Source organism: Mytilus trossulus, chromosome 1, assembly GCF_036588685.1.
Source record: "Mytilus trossulus isolate FHL-02 chromosome 1, PNRI_Mtr1.1.1.hap1, whole genome shotgun sequence".
NCBI lineage: Eukaryota > Metazoa > Mollusca > Bivalvia > Mytilida > Mytilidae > Mytilus > Mytilus trossulus.
This window is the reverse complement of record NC_086373.1, coordinates 26,438,202-26,461,323: the sequence shown is the minus strand read 5'-3', so window position 1 is coordinate 26,461,323 and position 23,122 is coordinate 26,438,202. Positions and strand designations below refer to the sequence as shown.

Here is a 23,122-nt window from a genome sequence, read left to right as displayed (position 1 = left end):
TCTTTTTTCATAACGCATTTACAACCCCTCTAAACAGGTGGAGTTTGTTACAAAATATACTACGCCCAATGAGGCGGAGTTTAATATAACAATTAATGAATTGATATGACAATAAGTATCCACCTAAATAGGATAAACCAATAAACAACCAATACACAAGTGTCATAATTTAAGGATCAATTCTGCCATTCATACAAACTAATACCAAAAAACATGTCTGTTTATATATTTGATATAAAATTGTGTTCAGGAGAACAGTTTTTATTAAATAAAAACAGGAACGATGAAAATCTCACTGTTTTTATTTGCTTTGATTTTCGTATTGCGTTTACCGCTTCTTGTGCTTGGACAAGAATGGATAAATCAAACAACAATATCAGATACAACATCTAGAAGTATGGTACAAGTCACTGGTACTGGCGTGTCCGGAAATAATGTAAACGGCACAACAACGTCTGATACAACATCTAGAAGTATATCACAAGTCAATGATGCTGACGTATCCAGAAATACTGCAAACGAAACAACAACGTCTAATACAACATCTAGAAGTATATCGCAGGTCACTGGAACAGACGTGTTCTGGAATAAACTATTTCCTTTAGAGATAACAACCCAGTCAGATCAACCAACGTTTACCTACCCGAACATTTTGGAAGATGAATGTTTTTCATTCGGTGGTTGTAAATTACCAGAATATTTAATTGATTCGTACTGCTACTGTGATGACAAATGTAACTATTACAAAGATTGTTGTGCGAAACACAATTTGACCACGAACATTGTTCTAGATAGATATAAGTGTATACAAATAAATACCCAGAAAAACACAAAAAAAGGAGTTCAGACAATATCGATGTGTTCTTTGAAATATCACAATAATAACATAACAGAAAAATGTCTGGAAAACAATATGATAGAAAATGGTCCACCTGTTGTCGACTATAAGAACGTTGATATTTTCAAAAATATGTACTGTGCAATCTGTAATAATGTTCATGACTATATTCCCTTTGATTTAAAATTTTACAATGCAAAAAGTATTGCCGAGGAAATGGACCAATTTCAAAATTTAACAAAAAAGTCAAAGCTGATTTTATTGTTCGCAGATGCTGATTTCGAACTCATACCACCTCCGGGTGTTGAAGTAAGGACATGTGTAGCAGAAATGATAGTAAATAATCATCCTCTTTGTAAGAAGTATGTCAATCCAATAGTGAAAATGGATGGAAGACGTTTTGATGTATACAGGAACTCTTTTTGTATATCAAGAAATGAAAGACAACATGAGTTTTATTGTTTCAAACCTCTCTTGAATTCTATGTGGCAAACTAATGAAGTACGCAGTTTGTCTGTCATTTTCTCCTTCAGAGAACCAAAGTCATATGTAGATGATGTTAACTTCTGCAAAGAATGGTCTATAGAGGTAATTATTAATTTTACAGTGGTTTTTCTCTAATAGTAATTGGCATCACATAATGACGAACTTTGACCAATAAACCTTGAAAATAAGGTAAGGTCTCGATTAAACGTACAACTTATGATATGTATAATTCTATTGACTAAACGGGTGCAAGGCAACTCGGACCGTCTAAAACGACAACTCGAACCGCCAATAAATCAACTCGGGCCGTCTATAATATCAACTCATACAACGTATAAAAGGAGAGTTTTGACTATATAAATGTCTTTATTAGTGTCTATAACGAATGAGTAAACTCGGACGTCTATAATGCCTGTAATGAGTTTGTGTAATTGGGTTATCAATTTCTTAATCTTTTAATAAGAATAATAAAATTTACATTACAAATTGTTAGTTTGATTTAATAATTACGACTTTAGGTAAAATGCAATGAGATTATAATAAACAAATACGACCTTTTATCCGAAAATGATCCATTTCACCTGTAAGCAATTCAATTGATCTCCTTTTGTTGCGATCCGGCAATTGCATCACACTTCTGGTCTAGTTCGTTACGTCCTCGATTTCTGTTGCCTCTTTTGCTCGTTGCTTATCTATCTTATCTAGCTCGCTTATCAAACTGGTTTTTGACTGAATTCTTTAATCTTTTATCTTCCTTTTAAATGAACGCTTTTGATTTCAATTTTAACTGAATGCCGTCGGTCATATCTGCTTATTGTGGTCTCATCCGGAAAAAAGTCCGTGAGCTTAATTAATTTAGTACTAATAGTTTTCACGCAAGGAATACTTGACTTTAAATACTTTTAAATTGTCTCATTCTTTCTGCATCGCGTCGTAGCTTTGAATTTGATTAATCTCGACGGTTGTCACATCCTATTGTCCATGAAAATTGAACATTTTGGCGGAATGTCCAAAACTTCTGCACTTTATCAAAATGAAAATGGTTAATTAACAATTTCTTCACAAAACTTATATAGACAGTTGTCAATATATTGCTTTCTGTACCAAACATAGCCGAGTTAAATGACCTTATGAAATAATGGAGGAATAATTTGCTCCTTAAACTTTTACTTTACCAGTCCGGAAAGACAGCACAATAAACTCAAAATTAAATGTAATTTAATGTAATGATTTAAATCAACAATAAAAATATCTATATTGTGAGGGTATCATCAGCTCAGTAGTCAGTACTTTGGTACTGACATGATTTATAACAAACTATCTAATATTGCCCGTTTAGATTTTGAAATTGTACAGACACTAAGGTTTCAACTCCTTCGGTCAAAGTTTGCCTCAGATGGATTTTGCTATTTTTTAAGTCCTTTTTGGTTTATAGCTCTTCAACTTTTTCGGTCCTTATACATCCTTGACTTTCAAATATTCGGCTTTGAGCGTTCCTGATGAAATTAAATCCAGAAAAGCGCATCGGACGCACGAAATTTATAACGTGTTGTTTTCATTTTTTTATCAGCAGAAGCAATTAAAGGATGAACAGATGCTAAAAAGATACAACAATAGTATCAAAGACCAATTAGTGTCTGTATACAATAAGGAGATGTGGTACGATTGCCATTGAGACAACTATTCAACAAAGTCCAAATTTTGAGACTAATAGTTATGTCTGCAGGTTATGACAAATATTTGTAAACTATTGTCCAAACTGTTTAAGAGAATAAGAAATTGAGAAATGAAAATTATTGGCATCTCCAGTTTCACAATACTATAGTATTAATGTATGGACTTTTTCATATTGGCCCTGTAACATGCCCGAGGTGTTAATAATGGCCAAGGATGGTTGTAATGGCCCTGAGGCAACGCCGAGGGCCATTACAACTGTCCGAGGCCATTATTAATATCAAGGGCATGTTACAGGGCCTATATGAAAAAGTCCATATATTGATACTTTTATTAACCAACTATAAAGGCAACTTCATTCAAGAACAGTCTTTGAGTCTCGGATCCAAAATTATACAGCTATCCACACACTACAACAGGACCAATACAGAAAAGCCCGTTTCATAACATTTCTATTTTAAAAATGGTTTTAATTCTTCGATTAAAAAAAGAGTAAGAATCTTACCGTGAAGAAGATACAGGAATTTCATAGCTGAACTTCAACTTGTCTTTTCACATTCAATTTCGCATGGAATTTTAGTCAAAATTGCGACTTTCAGATGTAATTTCTGATTTCTCATCCAAGTACTTAATTTTATGCTATTAAATTTCATTTCATCTAGCAAATAAAAAGTAGCTGGGAAGAACAAATCAGTCAGTTTAACTATTCGTCTGCATTCTGAGGATTTAACAACGGAAATGAAACAGTGATAATAATCGAAAGTCGTACTCGAAAATTTAAAAGGCTGTGAAATATTTCCGTTTCAAGTCGTTACAAAACAATGTCGATGAACATAATTTAAAACATGTTTTTATGATATTAAGTTTTAAAAAACTAAAAAAAATGTCACACTTATTTAAAGAAATAAATGACATTTTGATTTAATCGATGTCCCGTTTCATCTGTTCATAGTGCATGACTGTGATTTCGTAATGCACGGGTGTGATTTCGTAATGCATGACTGAGATTTCGTAATGCATGGCTTAGATCTCGTTATGACTGGCTGTAGCAATTTCTCCGTTCATAATGACCAGATGTCGAAATTTTCCTTTTATAAAGCATGGGCATTTCTATACATATTGTAGTAAGTTGGTTAATAATATAGAGTTATTAACTGGCTGTTTCTGTATTGGCCCTGTTATAGATTCGAGGTTAGCTGTATTGGCCCCGAGACCCGCAGGGTCGAGAGTCAATACAGCTGACCAAGAATCTTTATCAGGGCCAATACAGAAACACCAGTTCATAACACTTTTATTAAATAATCCAACTTATTCAATATAGAGTTGTTGTTAGTGTTGTATTAAATCCATATATATATAAGGGCCAATATTTTGAAACACATATATTTGTATAAACTGACAAATTGCACAGTTAATATTTTTAATGAAACTAAGCAAATTATACTGAACAAAGATTATATGTTAAATCTAATTTGAAATTCAAAATATAACAAAACATCAACAATTTGATTAACAACTTTACTAAGAACAATTGCCAATTTAAATTTTACTGTTTGTATTGAGATTAAAATTGAATGTTCCACTGCTAATATTTGTCCCATACAATATTCCATTGATTTTACTGATGTCAAATGTTGGCATGTTGAGGTTATTTATTGTCGATTGTTCAGTTATATTCAAAGATGCCCCAGATGAGTTAGACGAAGCAGCAATAGGTCCATCATTAGCATTTACGGACTGTAGTTGAGTATTAACTGCTCTTCTTCTTCTTCTTCTTTCGTTAATCAGCAACGGAAAAATACCATCACGCTGATGCTGTGTCATCAAGTGCAGGTGCTGTACAATTTGTGATCAACAAAACCGAAAAGTAAATAAATATATACAAGTTTAAAATTGTGGTCTGTGCAGGATAAAAACAAGGATGATCTTTACAGCATCACTGTGACTCTGGTCTCAGGATGGAAGTGTGACCAGAGGTTTTTACCCAGATGCTACAACATCTACTGTTGAACTTGTGGTTGTAAACGAATTTTCTAAAGTAGTTGAACTAGGTTCTGTAGGAATTAATAGACTGGAGATGGTGTCATATGCTTTCTCTAGAACTGTTCTAAGTAGAACTGTCAGAATCAGTTCTAGGTAGAACTGTCAGGATCAGTTCTAGGTAGAACTGTCAGGATCAGTTCTAGGGTAGAACTGTCTAAATCAGTTCTAGGTAGAACTGTCCAAATCACTTCTAACTGTAGAACTGTCAGCAGAACTGACTAAATCAGTCAGGACTGTAGAACAGTTCTAAATGACGTCACTGCAGTAAGGGCACTTTAGAATTTAGAAGAAATAAATCACTTCAAATTACTTTGCTATATATTAAATAGCAGATTTTCTATATTTTTTACTGATCAAACGACTTTTATTACGTTACATGTACAAATTAAATATCGAAGTGAATAGAAGGTTATCCAACTCATCGGAGATATATTTTTATAAGATTGCATACGGAAACATCATTGTTTACGTTTCTTCGTTCCCCGTTTTTAACAGTCTCTTCCTAAATAAAACTCTGCATTTAATTCATGGAATTTTAATCGTAATTTACCTTGTTTGCCTTGGATTTAAATTCATTTAAGATTCTGTTTTGACAAATGTTCAAACGAAAATTGTACAGTTGATGAATTATGGGATATATTAATGAAAAAAGTGTTGTACAACGTAAAAAAACTATATATATGTCGTGTACAAGTTGCGTTTTTGTACAGGTTATAACATGTACAAAAATATTGTACGTGTTATAACTTGTATAATGCAAAAATACAAGTTATAACATGTACAAAAGTACCTCATACATGTTATAACCTGTACAAATTATTGCTTAAAAATGGTTTTAACTTGTACAAAATTTAAGATAAATCTTAATGAAGTAAAATGAACATTTAAATTCACCAATGCATAAAGAACAACAATAAATAGGCCATAACGTGTCTCTTTCTGTCGAGGACAATGATCACATAGTTACAGAAATATATGTTTCATCACTTATGTTGGCAAAATGTGTTTTCATGTGATTGAATGTTTTATGTAGTCCATCATGGCTTAAATAAGTGTGACACTATTTACTAAAAGCTTGTATTTCCTCAATGACAATTACATTAGATACTAGTACATGTAACTAAATTCTTCCCAAAATTTTAAGAACGATGCCTAATAATTTTGGGTAATACTCCTCCCTCTCGTTTTATAGCATGCAAAGACTAAAACAATGTCTTATATGCTTACTCTGTAAAATCAAGAGAGAGCTGAAAAAGTTTTCATTGGACTACGTTTCATTATAAATATCTTTGGATCTACTCTTCAACATTTTTGACCTTCAGCATGACTTATGTAAATTCATAACTCAATTTTTTTTATAAACTATAAGATTATTTCATTAGGCGAATGTCATTTTTATGTTTTAAATATATATCCTCTACTTTGAAAGCATGTATTTGTGTCCTTTGGATGTTGTCTGCTCCATGGGCGGGTTGTTATCTTTTAGACAGTCACACATACCCCATTTCAATTTTCAATTGTATTTGTAGACACATCTTCCCTGGCTATCCTCTTCTGTCTTTTAGTGTCAACTAGAATGGAAGTATTTCACTATTGCCTTCAAAGTGGACACTCACATTTATAATTCATCAAATAAAGATATGTCTATAGATAGTCATAAGAGGATCATAAGACACGTCCTAAGATATACATATATCTTATGACAAGTCTTAGGAATGCTCCGTAATACCGACCCCTGGACATTAACTATATTAAAAAAGGACAAAACACACTAACATGAAAGAATAATAAAAAAAGTTATGAAATATTATTGATGTCAATAACATCTGTTGCGATAATAGAAACATATCCTTATTTTTCGATTTTGTACAAGTTAAAACCATTTTTAAGCAATATTTTGTACAGGTTATAACATGTATGAGGTACTTTTGTACATGTTATAACTTGTATTTTTGCATCATACAAGTTATAACATGTACAATATTTTAGTATATGTTATAACCTGTACAAAAACGCAACTTGTACACGACATATACATTTGCACCATCTCGTCAATTTAGCCAGACTTATCCATAACGATTATAAATGATATCTGGGAGTCTGCAACTCAGAAAAATAAACTGGGTCTGAACATGAATGAAACATTTGCCCGGCTGGAAGTTCGGCTACAAACAAAATCATGCCTTTTTCTTACTATTCCAAGAAGAGAACTTCCCATACATGTACTTTTTATTTTATTTTTAAAATAAAGTATATCAGTCATGTGAGTGTTGGATGATGCCATTAAATAGTTTTGTTTAAAAAAAAACCATTACAAACTACTGACTTAAGGTGGTATGGGGAGTCTAAAATAAAAATGATCTGTTTGTTCATACTTTGCCAAAACGTAGTATCTATTGATATATGTTGAAAAATATACTAAAAATGATAGGTCACCGCGCATTTTCTCAAGCTACAGGACGTGACAAAATGACACATTTTGTATGGATTACACAGGAAAAAACACCATTTTGTGATTAGAAACTAAACAAAATGATAGAAATGTTAAATACTTTAAACATGCTTAAGGAAAAGATAGCTTTCAGACAATGCTTTGAGAATATCAAAAGAAATGATAGGGTCACCGTACGTTTTTTCCGGCTAGAATACAAAATAGGAAAATTCCATGTAGAATCCTTCAGAAAATGCACTGTTTAATAGTTATCTCCCCTTAAAATGCCAATTTAAAAAATTCAAAAACAACCAAAAAAGAATCAACATTTACAAAAATATTAATATTTATAAGTTATATTCTTATAAATTGGTTCTTTTAAATGAAAATTCACATTAAATATCTGCATTCCTGCATCTAATTTTGATGACTTGATAGAAAATATGGACCTTTGGTTCACTGTTTTTTACAATCCAAGATGGAGGAAGACACCCATACCACCTTAAACATGTTAAAAAGTCACTTTAGCATGTTTAATGACAGTTCATTAATATGGATACAGAGAGCAAATAACGGCGCGCTAAATTCTTAGATATGGTATAAATACACCTTGTCGCTATTTGTCTGCCATTACTGGATATCACACAGGTTCCCGTAAAATTTTGACGTCATAAAACAAAATATCTGACGCCACAATGGAAAAGTCATTGTTGTATGCTTCAAAAGTTCAAGAGGCCGGGTCAGCCAGGATTAGCGATAAGGTGTATTGTGTTTCAAAGTTGGTGTCATTTTTATCATACGATCCGTCCTCACATAGAAATAATATTGGTTTACCATGTTTACAATGAGGCCATATACATGTATATTTACATGATAAAGTGTAAATAAGTTCAGTTTTGGTTGATGCGGTCAAATAATTTTGTTAAAACAACTCTCACTCAGTCTGATATATCGAAACCACTGAAATTTGTTTACAATTCAATATTTTGAATAAAAAGAGGACTTGCTGATATTCTAAATTGATGTGGAAATTTTTTTGTAGCCAATGTGTTCCAATATTCATTGATATTGCTGTCATTTGAATTATACAATCCATCGTAATATGTATTACTATAAGGGATTTAGTATGCGGCTATATATATATTAAGATTTACATAACAAAGTGTAATTATGGTCAGTTTTGGTTGATGCTGTCACATATGGTCAGTTTTGGTTAATGCTGTCAAATATGGTCAGTTTTGGTTAATGCTGTCAAATATGGTCAGTTTTGGTTAATGCTGTCAAATATGGTCAGTTTTGGTTGATGCGGATAAATAATTTTGTTATATATATATTCATGAATCAGTCTGAGATATCAAAACTACTGAAATTAGTTTACGATTCAAAATTTTGATGAAAAAGAGGACATGCTGGCACTATAAACTGATGTGAGCATAATTTTATTTTCCAATATTGCTTTCATTTATATTAAACAATCCATCCTGATATAAAAATATACGTGATTTACTTTGCGGCTATTAAGATTGACATCATGTACATAATAAAGTGCAAATATGGTCAGTTTTGGTTGATGCGGACAAATTATTTTGTTATACCAGTCAGTCTGAGGTATGAAAACTACTGATATTTGTTTATGATGCAATATTTTGAATAAAAAGAGGACATGCTGGCATTCTAAATTGATGCAAATGAAATAAGGTAGCATTGTGTTCCAATATTTCTATCATTTGTATTTTCATGATTTTACAATCCATCCTTACATAAAAATATTAGATTTACTATGCGACTATAAGAGTTACATAAAAAAGAGCAAATATGGTCAGTTTTGGTTGATGCGGTCAAATATGGTCAGTTTTGGTTGATGCAGTCAAATATGGTCAGTTTTGATTGATGCAGACAAATAATTTTGTTACACGATTACATGTTACTGTCAGTCTGAGGTATGAAAACTACTGATATTTGTTTCTGATGCGATATTTTGAATAAAAATAAGAAATGCATGCACTCTCAATTGATGCAAGAGAAAAAATTGTGGTCATTGATTTCCAATATTGTAGTTATTTATATACTACAGTCCCTCTTGACCTAAAATTATAACTGAACTACTGTGCAGCTGTTTAGATTTACATAAAAAAAAAGCAAATATGGGAAGTTTTGGTTGATGCGGTCAAATGATTGTAATATACGACTCAGTCTGAAGTATGAAAACTACTGATATTTGTTTATGATTCAATATTTTGAATAAAAAGAGGCATGCTCTTGGCAGATCAAGGGGGGGGGGGGGGGGGGGGGGTTCAGGAGTTGGAACCCCCTTTTTTTGACGATCAATGCATTTGAATGGAAACATATAGTTGGACCCCCCCCCTTTAAAATGGCTGGATCTGCCCCTGCATGCTGGCACTATAAATTGATGCGAACAAAATTGTTTTCAAATATTGCTGTAACTTGTATAGTACAGTCCCTCTTGACCTAAAATTAAAACTGAAGTACTGTGCAGCTATATAGATTTGCAGAAAGAAAGAGCAAATAATGTCAGTTTAGATTGATGTGGTCAAAAGATTTTTGTTAAACAGGTACGTCCATTCAAATAATACCCCCCCCCCCCCCCCCCCCCATAATACTAATTAACGGCCTAATTTATGTACAAACAAGAATGTGTCCATAGTACACGGATGCCCCTCTCGCATAATCATTTTCTATGTACAGTGAACTGTGAAATTGGGGTCAAAAGTCTAATTTAGCAAATAAATTAGAAAGATCATATCATAGGGAACATGTGTACTAAGTCTGAAGTTGATTGGACTTCAACTTCATCAAAAACAACTTTGACCAAAAACTTTAACCTGAAACTTGCACTATCCTTTTGGGGTCAAAAGTCTAATTTGGCAATTAAATTAGGAAGATCATATCATAGGGAACATGTGTACTAAGTCTGAAGTTGATTGGACTTCAACTTCATCAAAAACTACCTTGACCAAAAACTTTAACCTGAAACTTGCACTATCCTTTTGGGGTCAAAAGTCTAATTTGTCAATTAAATTAGGAAGATCATATCATAGGGAACATGTGTACTAAGTTTGAAGTTGATTGGACTTCAACTTCATCAAAAACTACCTTGACCAAAAACTTTAACCTGAAACTTGCACTATCATTTTCTATGTTCAGTGGACCGTGAAATTGGGGCCAAAAGTCTAATTTGGCAATTAAATTAGAAAGATCATATCATAGGGAACATGTTTACTAAGTTTGAAGTTGATTGGACTTCAACTTAATCAAAAACTACCTCGACCAAAAACTTTAACCTGACATGGGACAGACGGACGAACAGACAGACAGACAGACGGACGAACGGACGCACAGACCAGAAAACATAATGCCCCTTCTACTATCGTAGACGGGACATAAATATTAAAGAAAAACAAATATTTTATGTTACACATCAACAAAAGAAAACTGATCACTGAATTACGGGCTCCTGACTTGGAACAGGCACGTACATGCAGAATATGGCGGGGTTAAACATGTTCTCTTGCCGATTAAAAATCTGAAATAAAACCGGCAAAATAGCAAAACTCTATATAATATCAGAGACATATAATCTTTATATGTCTCTGATAATATTAATCGCTATTTTGCCGAAGCCTTTATATTAAGACAAATATTTCTTGAAACTTATAAATCAATTCTAGCCGTAGAATTTATAAATCAATTTTAGCCGTAGAATTTATAAATTAATTCTGGCCGTAGAATTTATAAATCAATTCTAGCCGTAGAATTTGAAATCAATTCTAACCGTAGAACTGTTCTAGAAGTAGAACTGACCAAAGATTTGGTCAGTTCTAGCTAGAACTGTCTAAAACTGTTCTAGGGTAGAACTGTCAGGATCAGTTTTAGCTAGAACTGTCCAAATCAGTTCTAGGTAGAACTGACCAAATCAGTTCTAGCTAGAACAGTTCTAACCTAGAACTGACTAAAAGGTGTCAGGCTGACAGTTCTACATAAGTACTGTTCTAGAACAGTGCTCCTGACAGATTCTGACAGAATTTATGAGAGGTTAGAACTGATCTCCACTGTAACTCTGCCATTGTTTTCATTATTAATTCCATTTTGTTTTTCCCAACACATTGTTTAGAATACCATATTGCTGTAACTGGACGGTTTAAGGGTTTAAGATAAAATCGACTATCTGGAGCCCTCATATCTATCGGACGATGGTCCCTATATGCCTTGTAAATTTTTACTGGACAATTTTCATCTTCCGGGACTGCAAAAGCCTTAGGTAAATCTTTTCTGCAGTTCCCTGACTTTACACCACTCCTAGTTTTAGTTCTTTTCTCTAAAAAAAAAATAAAGGATACAAATATGTTATAAATATAAAATTATAAAAAAAATTGGATGAGACATGAATTTTTTTACCTAGGTTAATTTTACTAAAAATAACTGCCTTTTCATGTTTTTGGTGTTATTTTTTTATGTACCGGTATATATATGTGCACAAGACAAAATTCATTTAAAACAAAATATATTCACTTGTATGAAAACAACAGAAAACGTGCATTATATTTCATTAAATTTAAAATAATACCTGTGAATTCCAAGTACTCCTTTCCAACAGAAGTTTTTTTTTAGTTCAACATCACCCCATATCATATTTGCATGTTCTTGCCTCCCCCTCAGTCCAAAACAAACACCATTGTTCAACCACACAGTATTAAGCAAGGATTCTGGATTACCTGAAAACATGAAGTAAAACATTAAATTCACTTGAATAAAAGTTGTTAAAACAATGTCTTTTTCATTATTTGCAGTCAAAATTACATCTAGCACATACATTTATTGGTCTATTTGAAGAACTGTTCAGATGACATATTATAAATATTACTGTTTGATGTTATAACATGTACATATTTTGAATTTTCCCTTTTATCTTATTATTACTTTTACTAAAATATTTCAAACCTACCTTGAATTTTTGTGCATCATGTAATGATACTGTATATCATGGTATATGGGATTATGTAGGTTAATTTATAAATTTACCTACCAGCACCTAAAACATTTTTCTCATACATCATACCAATTTCCTCCTTTTCCAAGGGATCAGCTTTAAGTTACTAGTTCCCTTTACCCATAGCTTTTAGGGATTTTCTTTTTGACTCCAAAACTCTTTTAGTGACTGAATAGTGAATCATCTTTTACAGAATAAGGCATCTGTATGTCCTTGAAGTGCCTAGAAAATTAATATTTCCATAAATGCATGATAAAAAGGGCGATAAATAATTATGCAATATTTGGCAATAAAAGTATATTAATATAAAAAAAGAAGATGTGGTATGATTGCCAATGAGACAACCATCCACAAAAGACCAAAATGACACAGACATTAACAACTATTGGTCACCGTACGGCCTTCAACAATGAGCAAAGCCAATACCGCATAGTCAGCTATAAAAGGCCCCGATAAAACAATGTAAAACAATTCAAACGAGAACACTAACGGCCTTATTTATGTAAAAAAAAGAACGAAAAACAAATATGTAACACATAAACAAACGACAACCACTGAATAACAGGCTCCTGACTTGGGACAGGCACATGCATAAATAATGTGGCGGGGTTAAACATGTTAGCGGGATCCCAACCCTCCCCCTAACCTGGGACAGTGGTATAACAGTACAACATAAGAACGAACTATAAAAATCAATTTTTATTTTATGTAGTGTGTGTGTGGTCATTATTAATTTTTGTAGAGAGAAACAAAACAATTATAACCAACATTTAGATAAAAATATAGTAGTAATAAGTATAATATTGATGAAACAACTACTGAAAATACAATGTCATCCATGGCTTGGTACAGACACATACGAAAAGAAAGGAAATTTCCATTTTTATGTTTGTTACCTTTCAATACTATTGATCATTGCAGAAATTGAATCTGGTTCATACTCTGTTTTGGGTTTTTTACGGACACAAGCAAAATCTGGCTAACAAAGTATCCATTTTCTTTGCTTATATATCAAGAAAGTTCCTTTCCTCTCCAATTTCACTTAACCAATCTTTAAATGTTTTAATGTCAGCTTTGGTTTTGTAGAATGTATTCTTATTTACACTATCTGTTAGAAATGCATCAGTATCCTCCAGCGACACGTTAGGAAATCTGTTTTCCTTGTTGTTTGAAACATGTTCTGATTCTGAGTTTACATTCACCGGCGGCGACGAGATTTCAGGGTTTGCATCATTACCATAGTTGAGCTCATCGAAATTATATAGCTAGTCTAGTCTATGAATCATTTCTGGCAAATTGTGCTAATACTTCCTTTGCCTCTTCGCTAGTGAAACAAGCGATCGGGTCCCCCATGTCTGTTTCCTTTGACAAAGCTTGCTCTGCAGACGACATTGTTTACCTTTTTTACGTTTCCAAAACGGAAACGTCAACATTTCGAAAACAACCGGAAGTCAGTGTCCCATATTATGTGTCCCATGGGCCAATACGGGTTTTTTCCGTATTGGCCCTGTTTGAAAAGTCGTATTAATATTAGCGAAGTTACATCTATAGTATTAATGAATGGGTGTTTTTATAATGGCCCTGTTATATGTCCAAGGTATGAAATAATGGTCGAGGAAGTCTGTAATGGCACGAGGCAACGCCGAGGGCTATTACAGACATCCGAGGCCATTATTACTGACCAAAGGACATATAACAAGGCCATTATAAAAACACCCATTTCTTAATACATTTATTAACCAACTGAACAAAAGTGTATGTGTTGCTGCCAACTTAATGTACTCTCTTACTCTTTTAATGACAATTTAGTTTGAAAAAAAAATAATTTGTACTTCACCATGATAAAGCTTTAAATATACCAAATATCCAAAATATTAAGTTGAAAGAAGTTATGTGTTGAAAAATAGGATGAACAGTGATCCCTTTATATGGTTCTTCTGGTTACTAAATTAAATAAAATACAAAAAGGTATTATACTCTTTACAACTTAATTCTTTTAACTTTATTAAAAACCCTAACTGAGCCTAATACAGACAAACTGGGCATTAATACAGGGCCATAACAGAAAAACAGGGCCATTACAGAAAAACAGGGCCATTACAGAAAAAACAGGGCCATTACAGAAAAAAACAGGGCCATTACAGAAAAGATGTTATTTCTAATAAACAGTCATTTTTGGCAATAATGTACTTAGTTGGTTAATAAATTAATTTATTAACCAACTTACTACAATATGTATAGAAATGCCCATGCTTTATAAAAGGAAAATTTCGACATCTGGTCATTATGAACGTAGAAATTGCTACAGCCAGTCATTACGACATCTCAGTCATGCATTACGAGATCACACCCGTGCATTACGAAATCACAGTCATGAACAGATGAAACGGGACATCCATGATCGATTAAATAAAAATGTCGTTTATATTTTTAAATAAGTGTGACATTTTAAAAAAAATTTTAAACTTAATATCATAAAAACAAGTTGAAATGATGTTCATTGACATTGTTTTGTAACAACTTGAAACGGAAATATTTCACAGCCTTTTTCGAGTACGACTTTTGATTATTATCACTCACGGTTTCATTTCCGATGTTCAATCCTAAGAAGAATGCAGACTTTAGAATAGTTTTTAAAACTGTCTGATTTATTCTTCCCAGCTACTTTTTTTTTGCTAGATGAAATGAATTTTAATAGCATAAAATTAAGTACTTGGGTGAGAAATCAGAAATTACATCTGACAGTCATAATGTTGACCAAAATTCCATGCGAACTTGAATGCGAAAAGACAAGTTGAAGTTCAGCTATGAAATTCCTGTATCTTCTTCACGGTAAGTTTCTTACTCTTTGTTTAATCGAAGAATTAAAACCATTTTATAAAAATGTTATAAAACGGGCTTTTCTGTATTGGTCCTGTTGTAGTTTGTGGATAGCTGTATAGTTTTGGATCCGAGACTCGAAGACTGTTCTTGAATGAAGTTGCCTTTATAGTTGGTTAATAAAAGTGTCAATATATGGACTTTTTCATATTGGCCCTGTAACATGCCCTTGGTATTAATAATGGCCTCGGACAGTTGTAATGGCCCTCGGCGTTGCCTCAGGGCCATTACAACCATCCTTGGCCATTATTAACACCTCGGGCATGTTACAGGGCCAATATGAAAAAGTCCATACATTAATACTATAATAATACATGCCGATTTTACCGTAATAGGTCATTTTTAATCATATTATTTAATAATATAAATTATAATTCAATTGAAAAAACAATACTATATGTATCATAAGATATTGTATTATTTCTGTGTTAATATTAAAAAAAAATAACTGTTTGAATAGTTATAGTGTATGTTCCACCGTAGAGTTATAACTTTTTTCTAATGGAGTATTGTAGTTTAATATATTTTACGAACATGATTTAATGTAAATATGAATGCAGGTGAGGTGGTCTATACTTAAATAATTACATTGCATGTATAAATCACAAGAACCCATATCTTGATCGACAGAAAAGAATCGCGAGGCATTCCAAAGTTACATTTTATTTCCCAATAAAATCCAAAATTCATTACAGCACGTGCTTCATATGTCGTCAATCACACAACAATGCATAGTAAACCAACGAAAAATTTGATATTAACTCTTTATTTTATGTATGTTGCAAAAAATGTAATTATAAGAATTAAATTCTTCTTTTTGTAATTGTGTATGGTTGTTTTAAAAAGCGTTGATCGTCCCTGGAGGATCGTGCACACATTTTTATTCCTACAAATGTGCTTCGGTCAACACCGAAATTAGATCTTTCGTATCCAACATTTAACCAGTTCGGACAAAAACTATAATAATCCTGCAAGAAAATACCCAGTGGTGGTTTGAAATGAGGCAGAGTACCTGTATCATTTTGAACTCATTGTTATCTTTGAAATCTTGTATCGAAATTATCCAATGTTTGTCCATTCGAAAGACAATGTTCCCATATTGTGCTAGAGTTTTTTGACAACCTATGTTTGTTGAGTATTGGGTGGTAATTGAGGGAGGTTATCATTGGTATAACATTAAAATGTTTGCCTTTTCCTGACTGTTCTATTAAGGGCCTGTATGAGTGGCCGTTCATGTCATTTGCGCGATTATATACGCGTATATAATTTTCAACGCGTATATATACGCGTATATTGTGGTTTTCAACGCGTATATTGTGGTTTTCAACGCGTATATTGTGGTTTTCAACGCGTATATTATCGTTTTATACGCGTATATTGTTAAAATAAACACGTTTATACTTTATTCCAATTTATTTATCATATACGCGTTGATATACGCGTTATTTGCATAAATATACGCGTTAATATACGCGTTATTTGTGTTAATATACGCGTATGAAATCATTATATACGCGTTAATAAACATTCGTTTGTCTTATTGTTTTAACCAATGAAAGCTGCGTTCTTAAACTGGTTTGCATGTGACAATTGTATAACGGTCCGTGTAACACTTATCAAATCAAAGTTTTAAAAAGTTTTGAAATTTTAGATTTTTGGAATTTTGATCCAAGTTTTAAAATATCAAAGTTTCAAATTGTGTTAAAGTTTTGAAATTTTGAAATTTTAACCAAATTATTAAAATATCAAAATTCTTAATATCGTTTATAAATTTGATAGTTTAGAAATTTGATCAAACTTCTAAAATACTAAATCTAACGCGCAATTTTAATTATTTCACTTTTTGAAAGTTTGATTTTTCAAATGTTTGCTTAAAATATCAAAATAGAAAAGGGGCAATAAGAGGGATACCTGTAAAAAGCGAAAGGAAATAAAAGCGGAACGATAAGAAACAATATGAATTAAAAACATACTGATACTTAAGGGCATACGATACAGTTACAGGGGAGGTAATGACGTTGCTAACGTAAAATGTTATTTTCGCGACGTCAAACTGTGATATATCGGGAAAAGATGCATTTTTCGACTGATTTTTATCATTCAAACTGATTTAATTTGAAAACGAGTTCATGGACCCCTATTTTTCAAAACGGCGATTTGTTTCATTTTGCAGGGAGGTTATATGACTCAAATTTTATAAAACTGTAAATAGAGGATTTTTTTTTATTTTGATAAACATGCAGTAAAAATGACGTTTTTCCTCAATTCATGAATATTTGATAAATATGAGTTATTTCTGAATAAAAATTTGCATATTTTTTAAGGAGACTTATGAAATACAGAAATTACCGATTATTTAACAAAAAACAATTTGTGTTTATCTTTTATAACAAAAAAGTTATGTCTTTCTTGCAAAAAGAAATTACGGCCACAAACTGAATTTTGAGCAAGTACACAAAATTTCGACCACATTTTACTCAAAAAGTAGCACATGAAGGTATATTTTTAATTACATATTTGTTTTAATCAGGTAAAAATTAGCCTATATGCAAATTTTCATGAACTTGTAAATACAGAATCAAAACTGTATCGTATGCCCTTAAAAGTTTATGTATGAAATAAAACGGACAGTTGTAAGCGGTGAAAAAATAATGACAAAATTAATATTTCTTCAAAGAAGATACCAGACGTACGGCTCTGATATTGACCATTTTACCTGCTGGTTTTTCTAGCACCCATATTTTTGGAGAAACAGGAGTAACAGTAAAAACTGAACAACTCGCAGTAGTTCATATAGTATGGTTATGTTGAGCATGTATATATACATTTTCTACTAAACTCTTAAGCAATAAAAAAGCCCAATACACGATGTATTACTTCTTTTGATTTCATTTTTTTTTCTGTTTTGCTTTACGACTTCTTACTTTCTGCAATCATGTTGGCTAAAGAATATGTTATTTCATGTACAGAATGAACGATCATCTTAAACGTTTTTATCTATTCTTTGTAAGTTGTTTGCCCTAAATATTCAGCTTTAAGCGTTCCGTAAGAAGGTTGGTCAAGAAAAGCGCTTCATGATACTGAATGCACGGTGTCCTAATTAAGGTTGTGCTAGTCCACAACGTGGGAGGTTTTTAATATAATCTTATTTACGCTGAAATTAAGACGGTACTAAGATCCAATATCACAAAATTGGAGCCAAGATATTGTTACAAGGTATCTACAACAACTCATCATAGATTGATACCAGGTTATAAATTTTGCCGCTTTTTGCGCCAGACGCGCGTTTCGTCTACAAAAGACTTATCATTGACACTCGAACCAAATTAAGTTAAAAAGGCAAATAAAGTCAAATGAAATTGAAAAGGCCAAATAAAGTAAACTCAAGAAAAATAAGAACGAAACAATTAAAGAGGTTTTTGACCAAAGTGAAGTTAAAACATATCTACTAGTAGTTTAATTGAGGTATCGAGCTGGCGTATGACAGTAACTGCTAGACTTATATATAGAAGTCCTTTGTTAGTTTATTATCATTGTCATATTGATTAGTTTCTTTTGTTTCCTATTCTGACACATTAAAGTGCGTTTTACTGTTCGTATTACTGTATGTTTTTCATTCTTTATTGGCTAGAGGTATAGGGGGAGGGTTGTGATCTCACGAAACATATTAAACCCCGCTGCATTTGTGCGCCTGTCCCAATCCAGGAGCCTCTGTCCTTCTAAGTCTTGTATGATTTTGATTTTAGTTCATTGTTATATTTCGGAGTTTAGTATTACGTCTATAATCACTGAACCAGTACACTTTTTGTCTAGGGGCCAGCTGAAACACGCATAGCACAACTTTCATTGCGACGCTATATATTAAGTATTCCTTCCGTATCATTTCTGGGAACTGAAATAAATCTTAAAAGGCAATATATGTTCATCAGGCAATCGATAAACATGAAGGAAAACGTTTTAAGTTGTATATGCGACCGAAGCGCTTTTTCTGGATCCACCTTCATCAGGAACGTCAAAAAGGCGAATAATGCTATTTGGTTAACTGCATGCGAGTTGGTCATTTTTCACTGGTACTTCTAAATGTTGGGCACTGGGAACACAAGATAGCTTTGAATTATTTATCTCAAACACTAACCTTATACATGTATAAGAGATTTAAATCAACGTAGTTGATTCCGGATTAAATAGGTTTAATTATATTTTTTTTGGATAGATGCACAACCTTAAAATTTCAGGATACTGTTATCCCATGTGATGTCTAATATGTTTCATAAAAAAAAAACGACTTCTTCTTTTCATTATTTATTTTGTTATTAAGAATGTTTTGATATATTTCATGCTATTTATTTATAACTAAGAATAGTTCTTATCAGAGCCGTGTTTACATCAGTGTTTACAGGTACCCCTCTTGTCGCCCCTTTATATTTTTGATATTTTAAGCAAACATTTAAAAAATCAAACTTTCAAAAAGTGAAATTATCAAAATTGCACGTTATGTTTAGTATTTTAAAAGTTTGATCAAGTTTCTTAACTATCAAATTTATAAACGATATTTAGAATTTTGATATTTTAATAATTTGGTTAAAATTTCTAAATTTCAAAACTTTAACACAATTTGAAATTTTGATATTTTAAAACTTGGATCAAATTCCATAATCTAAAATTTCAAAACTTTTTAAAACTTTGATTTGATAAGTGTTACACGGACCGTTATACAATTGTCACATGCAAACCAGTTTAAGAACGCAGCTTTCATTGGTTAAAACAATAAGACAAACGAATGTTTATTAACGCGTATATATAATGATTTCATACGCGTATATTAACACAAATAACGCGTATATTAACGCGTATATTTATGCAAATAACGCATATATTAACGCGTATATGATAAATAAATTGGAATAAAGTATAAACGTGTTTATTTTAACAATATACGCGTATAAAACGATAATATACGCGTTGAAAACCACAATATACGCGTTGAAAACCACAATATACGCGTTGAAAACCACAATATACGCGTATATATACGCGTTGAAAATTATATACGCGTATATAATCGCGCAAATGACATGAACGGCCACTCATAGGCCTGTGTTGGATTGCAAATGCAAGTGATCCTAACTTTACAGTAATAAGAGCTGCAAACATTCATTAAGTTTTAAAAGGAAAATGTGAGCACATGTATAAATAATTGATAAATATGTCTCTTTCACAACACAAGAAAACATGGAAAAAGGAAAAGAAAAGAAACCACAATTATACAATTGATTGAATTTATCAGCCAATTAGCCGATCGTTTACCGTATGGTTGGTAGATATTGTAAAATGTAAGTTTGAAGGTGTCAAGTTAAATGCTAGATATAGCTTGAAACTTCATTGTTGTGCAGGAATTTATGCCAAAAAATGTAGATATTTTCTTGCCTATTCCTAGATTACGTAGAATTGTTCGGCTTTTCTTAAACGAACCGAAATCACACTTATATAATGACATTAATTTTATTATACAGAGATGAGTCTTTCGATGATGCTCTAGGCTAAAATATTTAAAAAGTTAAAAACATAATACAAACATTGAATGCCTTATATAACCATAAGTGAAAAAATATTCCTACATCAAAGATTAAGTTACTTTCTGACTTCAAACTTAATTTATTTTAAGGAACCTTATGAATAAAAGTTCTAAATAACTTTTCAAGAAGTCTGCAAAAAAATACTTGTATACGTCATCTTGTGGTACATAAACTTCTATAAAAAAAAAACTTCTAATTACATAAGAATAAAAGGCGATCACTTTGTCTTTTATGACTAAACATACAAAAGGACAAACTTCGAAACAGCCTTGACTTTGCTTTGCTTAACTTTCAATGTAGCCACTTTTTCGGAGTTTGACAAAAGAAGCGAATACAACCACATTTCTTCCATCCATTTGCACTAATATGTTAACATGCTTCTTAAAATGACGGTGGTTGCTTTATAACAATTCTGCTGGGGTTTACATCAATCTGACAGCACCTCCACGACACAGATACCCAAAACACATTTACATGGTAATGCAGTCTTTTACAATAGGCACGTGTCTTTATGATATGGAACGACACTCTCTAAATCGTCCACACTCTAAGAAGGTATGACTTAACCTGTATTAAATGTTTGCTTTAAATAATTATACTTCCATGACCGTTTAAAAAAAAATAGATTGGGGAGTAACATGTGTGTGTGATTTTTTTTAACATTTATCATTTTTGCAGGTTGAGAGAAGTGGCATGTGCTCACATTTAGAAACATATCTCAATTTCGATATACATCTGGTCTATTATGTGATATCGACAAAGAATCATACAGACAAGGAGCTAATCAGAATAGGACTTGTATCAGTTTTGCCACTTTCCGTTTCAAACTTTACCCAATTTATAGGACGATTAGTAATAAAAGCAAGTGAAAGTAAAACGATGCTTAAAGTTGACGTAACCTTGAAAGTTCTGAAGAAGGCATTCCATCATGAAAAACGTTTAATTGAAAACTCATTGTATGAATGGAAGACAAATATCATTATCAGAGGAAATGCAACGGAGTCCATTATTCAGATAGAAAACAGAAAAGATATTTTAAGTACGGGAAATGAATTAGTTCAATTTTATTCACTATATTTGATAAAATTTGTGCACGTTGAACCTTATTCTTTATTTTTAAGTAGTTTGGACGATAATGATATTCATACTGAAGCCAATATTGACAAATTTTGTTTAGATCAACAAGTTACTGTGGATGTCATGCCTGATGGATCATTTAACATTGATGCAGATAATGTTCGTTGTCACATTACCCATGATATTGGTAATGGCAAGATCTCTTCAAATTGGTCAGTTTCAGCAATTATGACGTATATTTGTTTCTCAGTGTCCATTATCTCATTAGTCGTTTTGATAGTTTTTAATAGGAAACAAGATTTTTATGCGAGCATTCCAGGCTCAAATTTAGAGAACCTGTCCATATCACTTTTACTATCAAATCTGTTGTTCACACTTGGTATTGGAGCATCAAGTATTCCTGGACTATGCTATGTTGTCGGCGTAACACTCCATTTTCTATGGTTGACCGTTTTTGCATTTATGTCGATTGCAGTTGTTTATATTATGTCTAACCTTTTAGCAATAAAATCTCGGAGAGAAGTACCAAAACGAGACCTTGTACGCAAACGGCGCCATATAACTGTTATTGGAATTCTAATCCCTTTACTGATTGTTGTACCAGGAATTGTAATTGATCAAACTGGCCCAGAGTATTGGTCACTAGGATATGGTGGTGCAGTGTGCTTTCCAAATCGGTATCCTTCAAATGTAGTTTTATTTTCGGGGCCCGCGGTTTTGTCAGTGGGGATAGATTTTGTTTGTCTAACATACATTATTTCCCAGATGTGTAGGGTACGATTGGAGTTGAGACACATACGCAAACTGAATTTATACAAAGATGCGCAGATTTACCTAAGAATTGTTGCCTTGTCGGGAGTTTTTTGGACAACCGGAATCATTGCTGCAATCTATGAGATGCAGTGGTTAGACGTATTGTTTACAATTCTTTGTGGGCTGCAAGGGTTCTTTGTTGCTGTTGCTAATATAAACACAAGTCGTGTGCAGAATCTGAAGTCGGGACCAATACAAAGGAAAACAACAGATACAAAAACATAAGATGTTGGTCATATTTTTTATTAGCTACTGCATTGTACTGTGATTAAAGATAAAAAAATATTGTAATTTGG

The 23,122-nt window shown here is 32.4% G+C and overlaps 1 protein-coding gene across 1 annotated transcript; it reads left to right on the top strand.

The window, feature by feature from the left end:
- The first annotated feature begins 397 nt into the window (after positions 1–397).
- On the top strand, positions 398–23,051 carry LOC134708227 (uncharacterized). The gene is made up of 3 exons (XM_063568649.1): positions 398–1,426; positions 4,956–5,117; positions 21,615–23,051. Exons 1-3 carry the CDS (start codon positions 398–400, stop codon positions 23,049–23,051), a joined length of 2,628 nt encoding a protein of 875 aa, XP_063424719.1.
- The last annotated feature ends 71 nt before the right edge of the window (positions 23,052–23,122 follow it).

What these genes read in the sequence shown, in the direction of transcription:
- LOC134708227 (XM_063568649.1), top strand. Translation starts at nt 398, where the DNA reads ATGGTACAAGTCACTGGTACTGGCGTGTCCGGAAATAATGTAAACGGC. An exon ending in GCAAAGAATGGTCTATAGAG is followed by an intron (nt 1,427 to 4,955) that starts GTAATTATTAAT and finishes CTCTGGTCTCAG; the next exon opens with GATGGAAGTGTGACCAGAGG. An exon ending in GAACTGTTCTAAGTAGAACT is followed by an intron (nt 5,118 to 21,614) that starts GTCAGAATCAGT and finishes TCATTTTTGCAG; the next exon opens with GTTGAGAGAAGTGGCATGTG.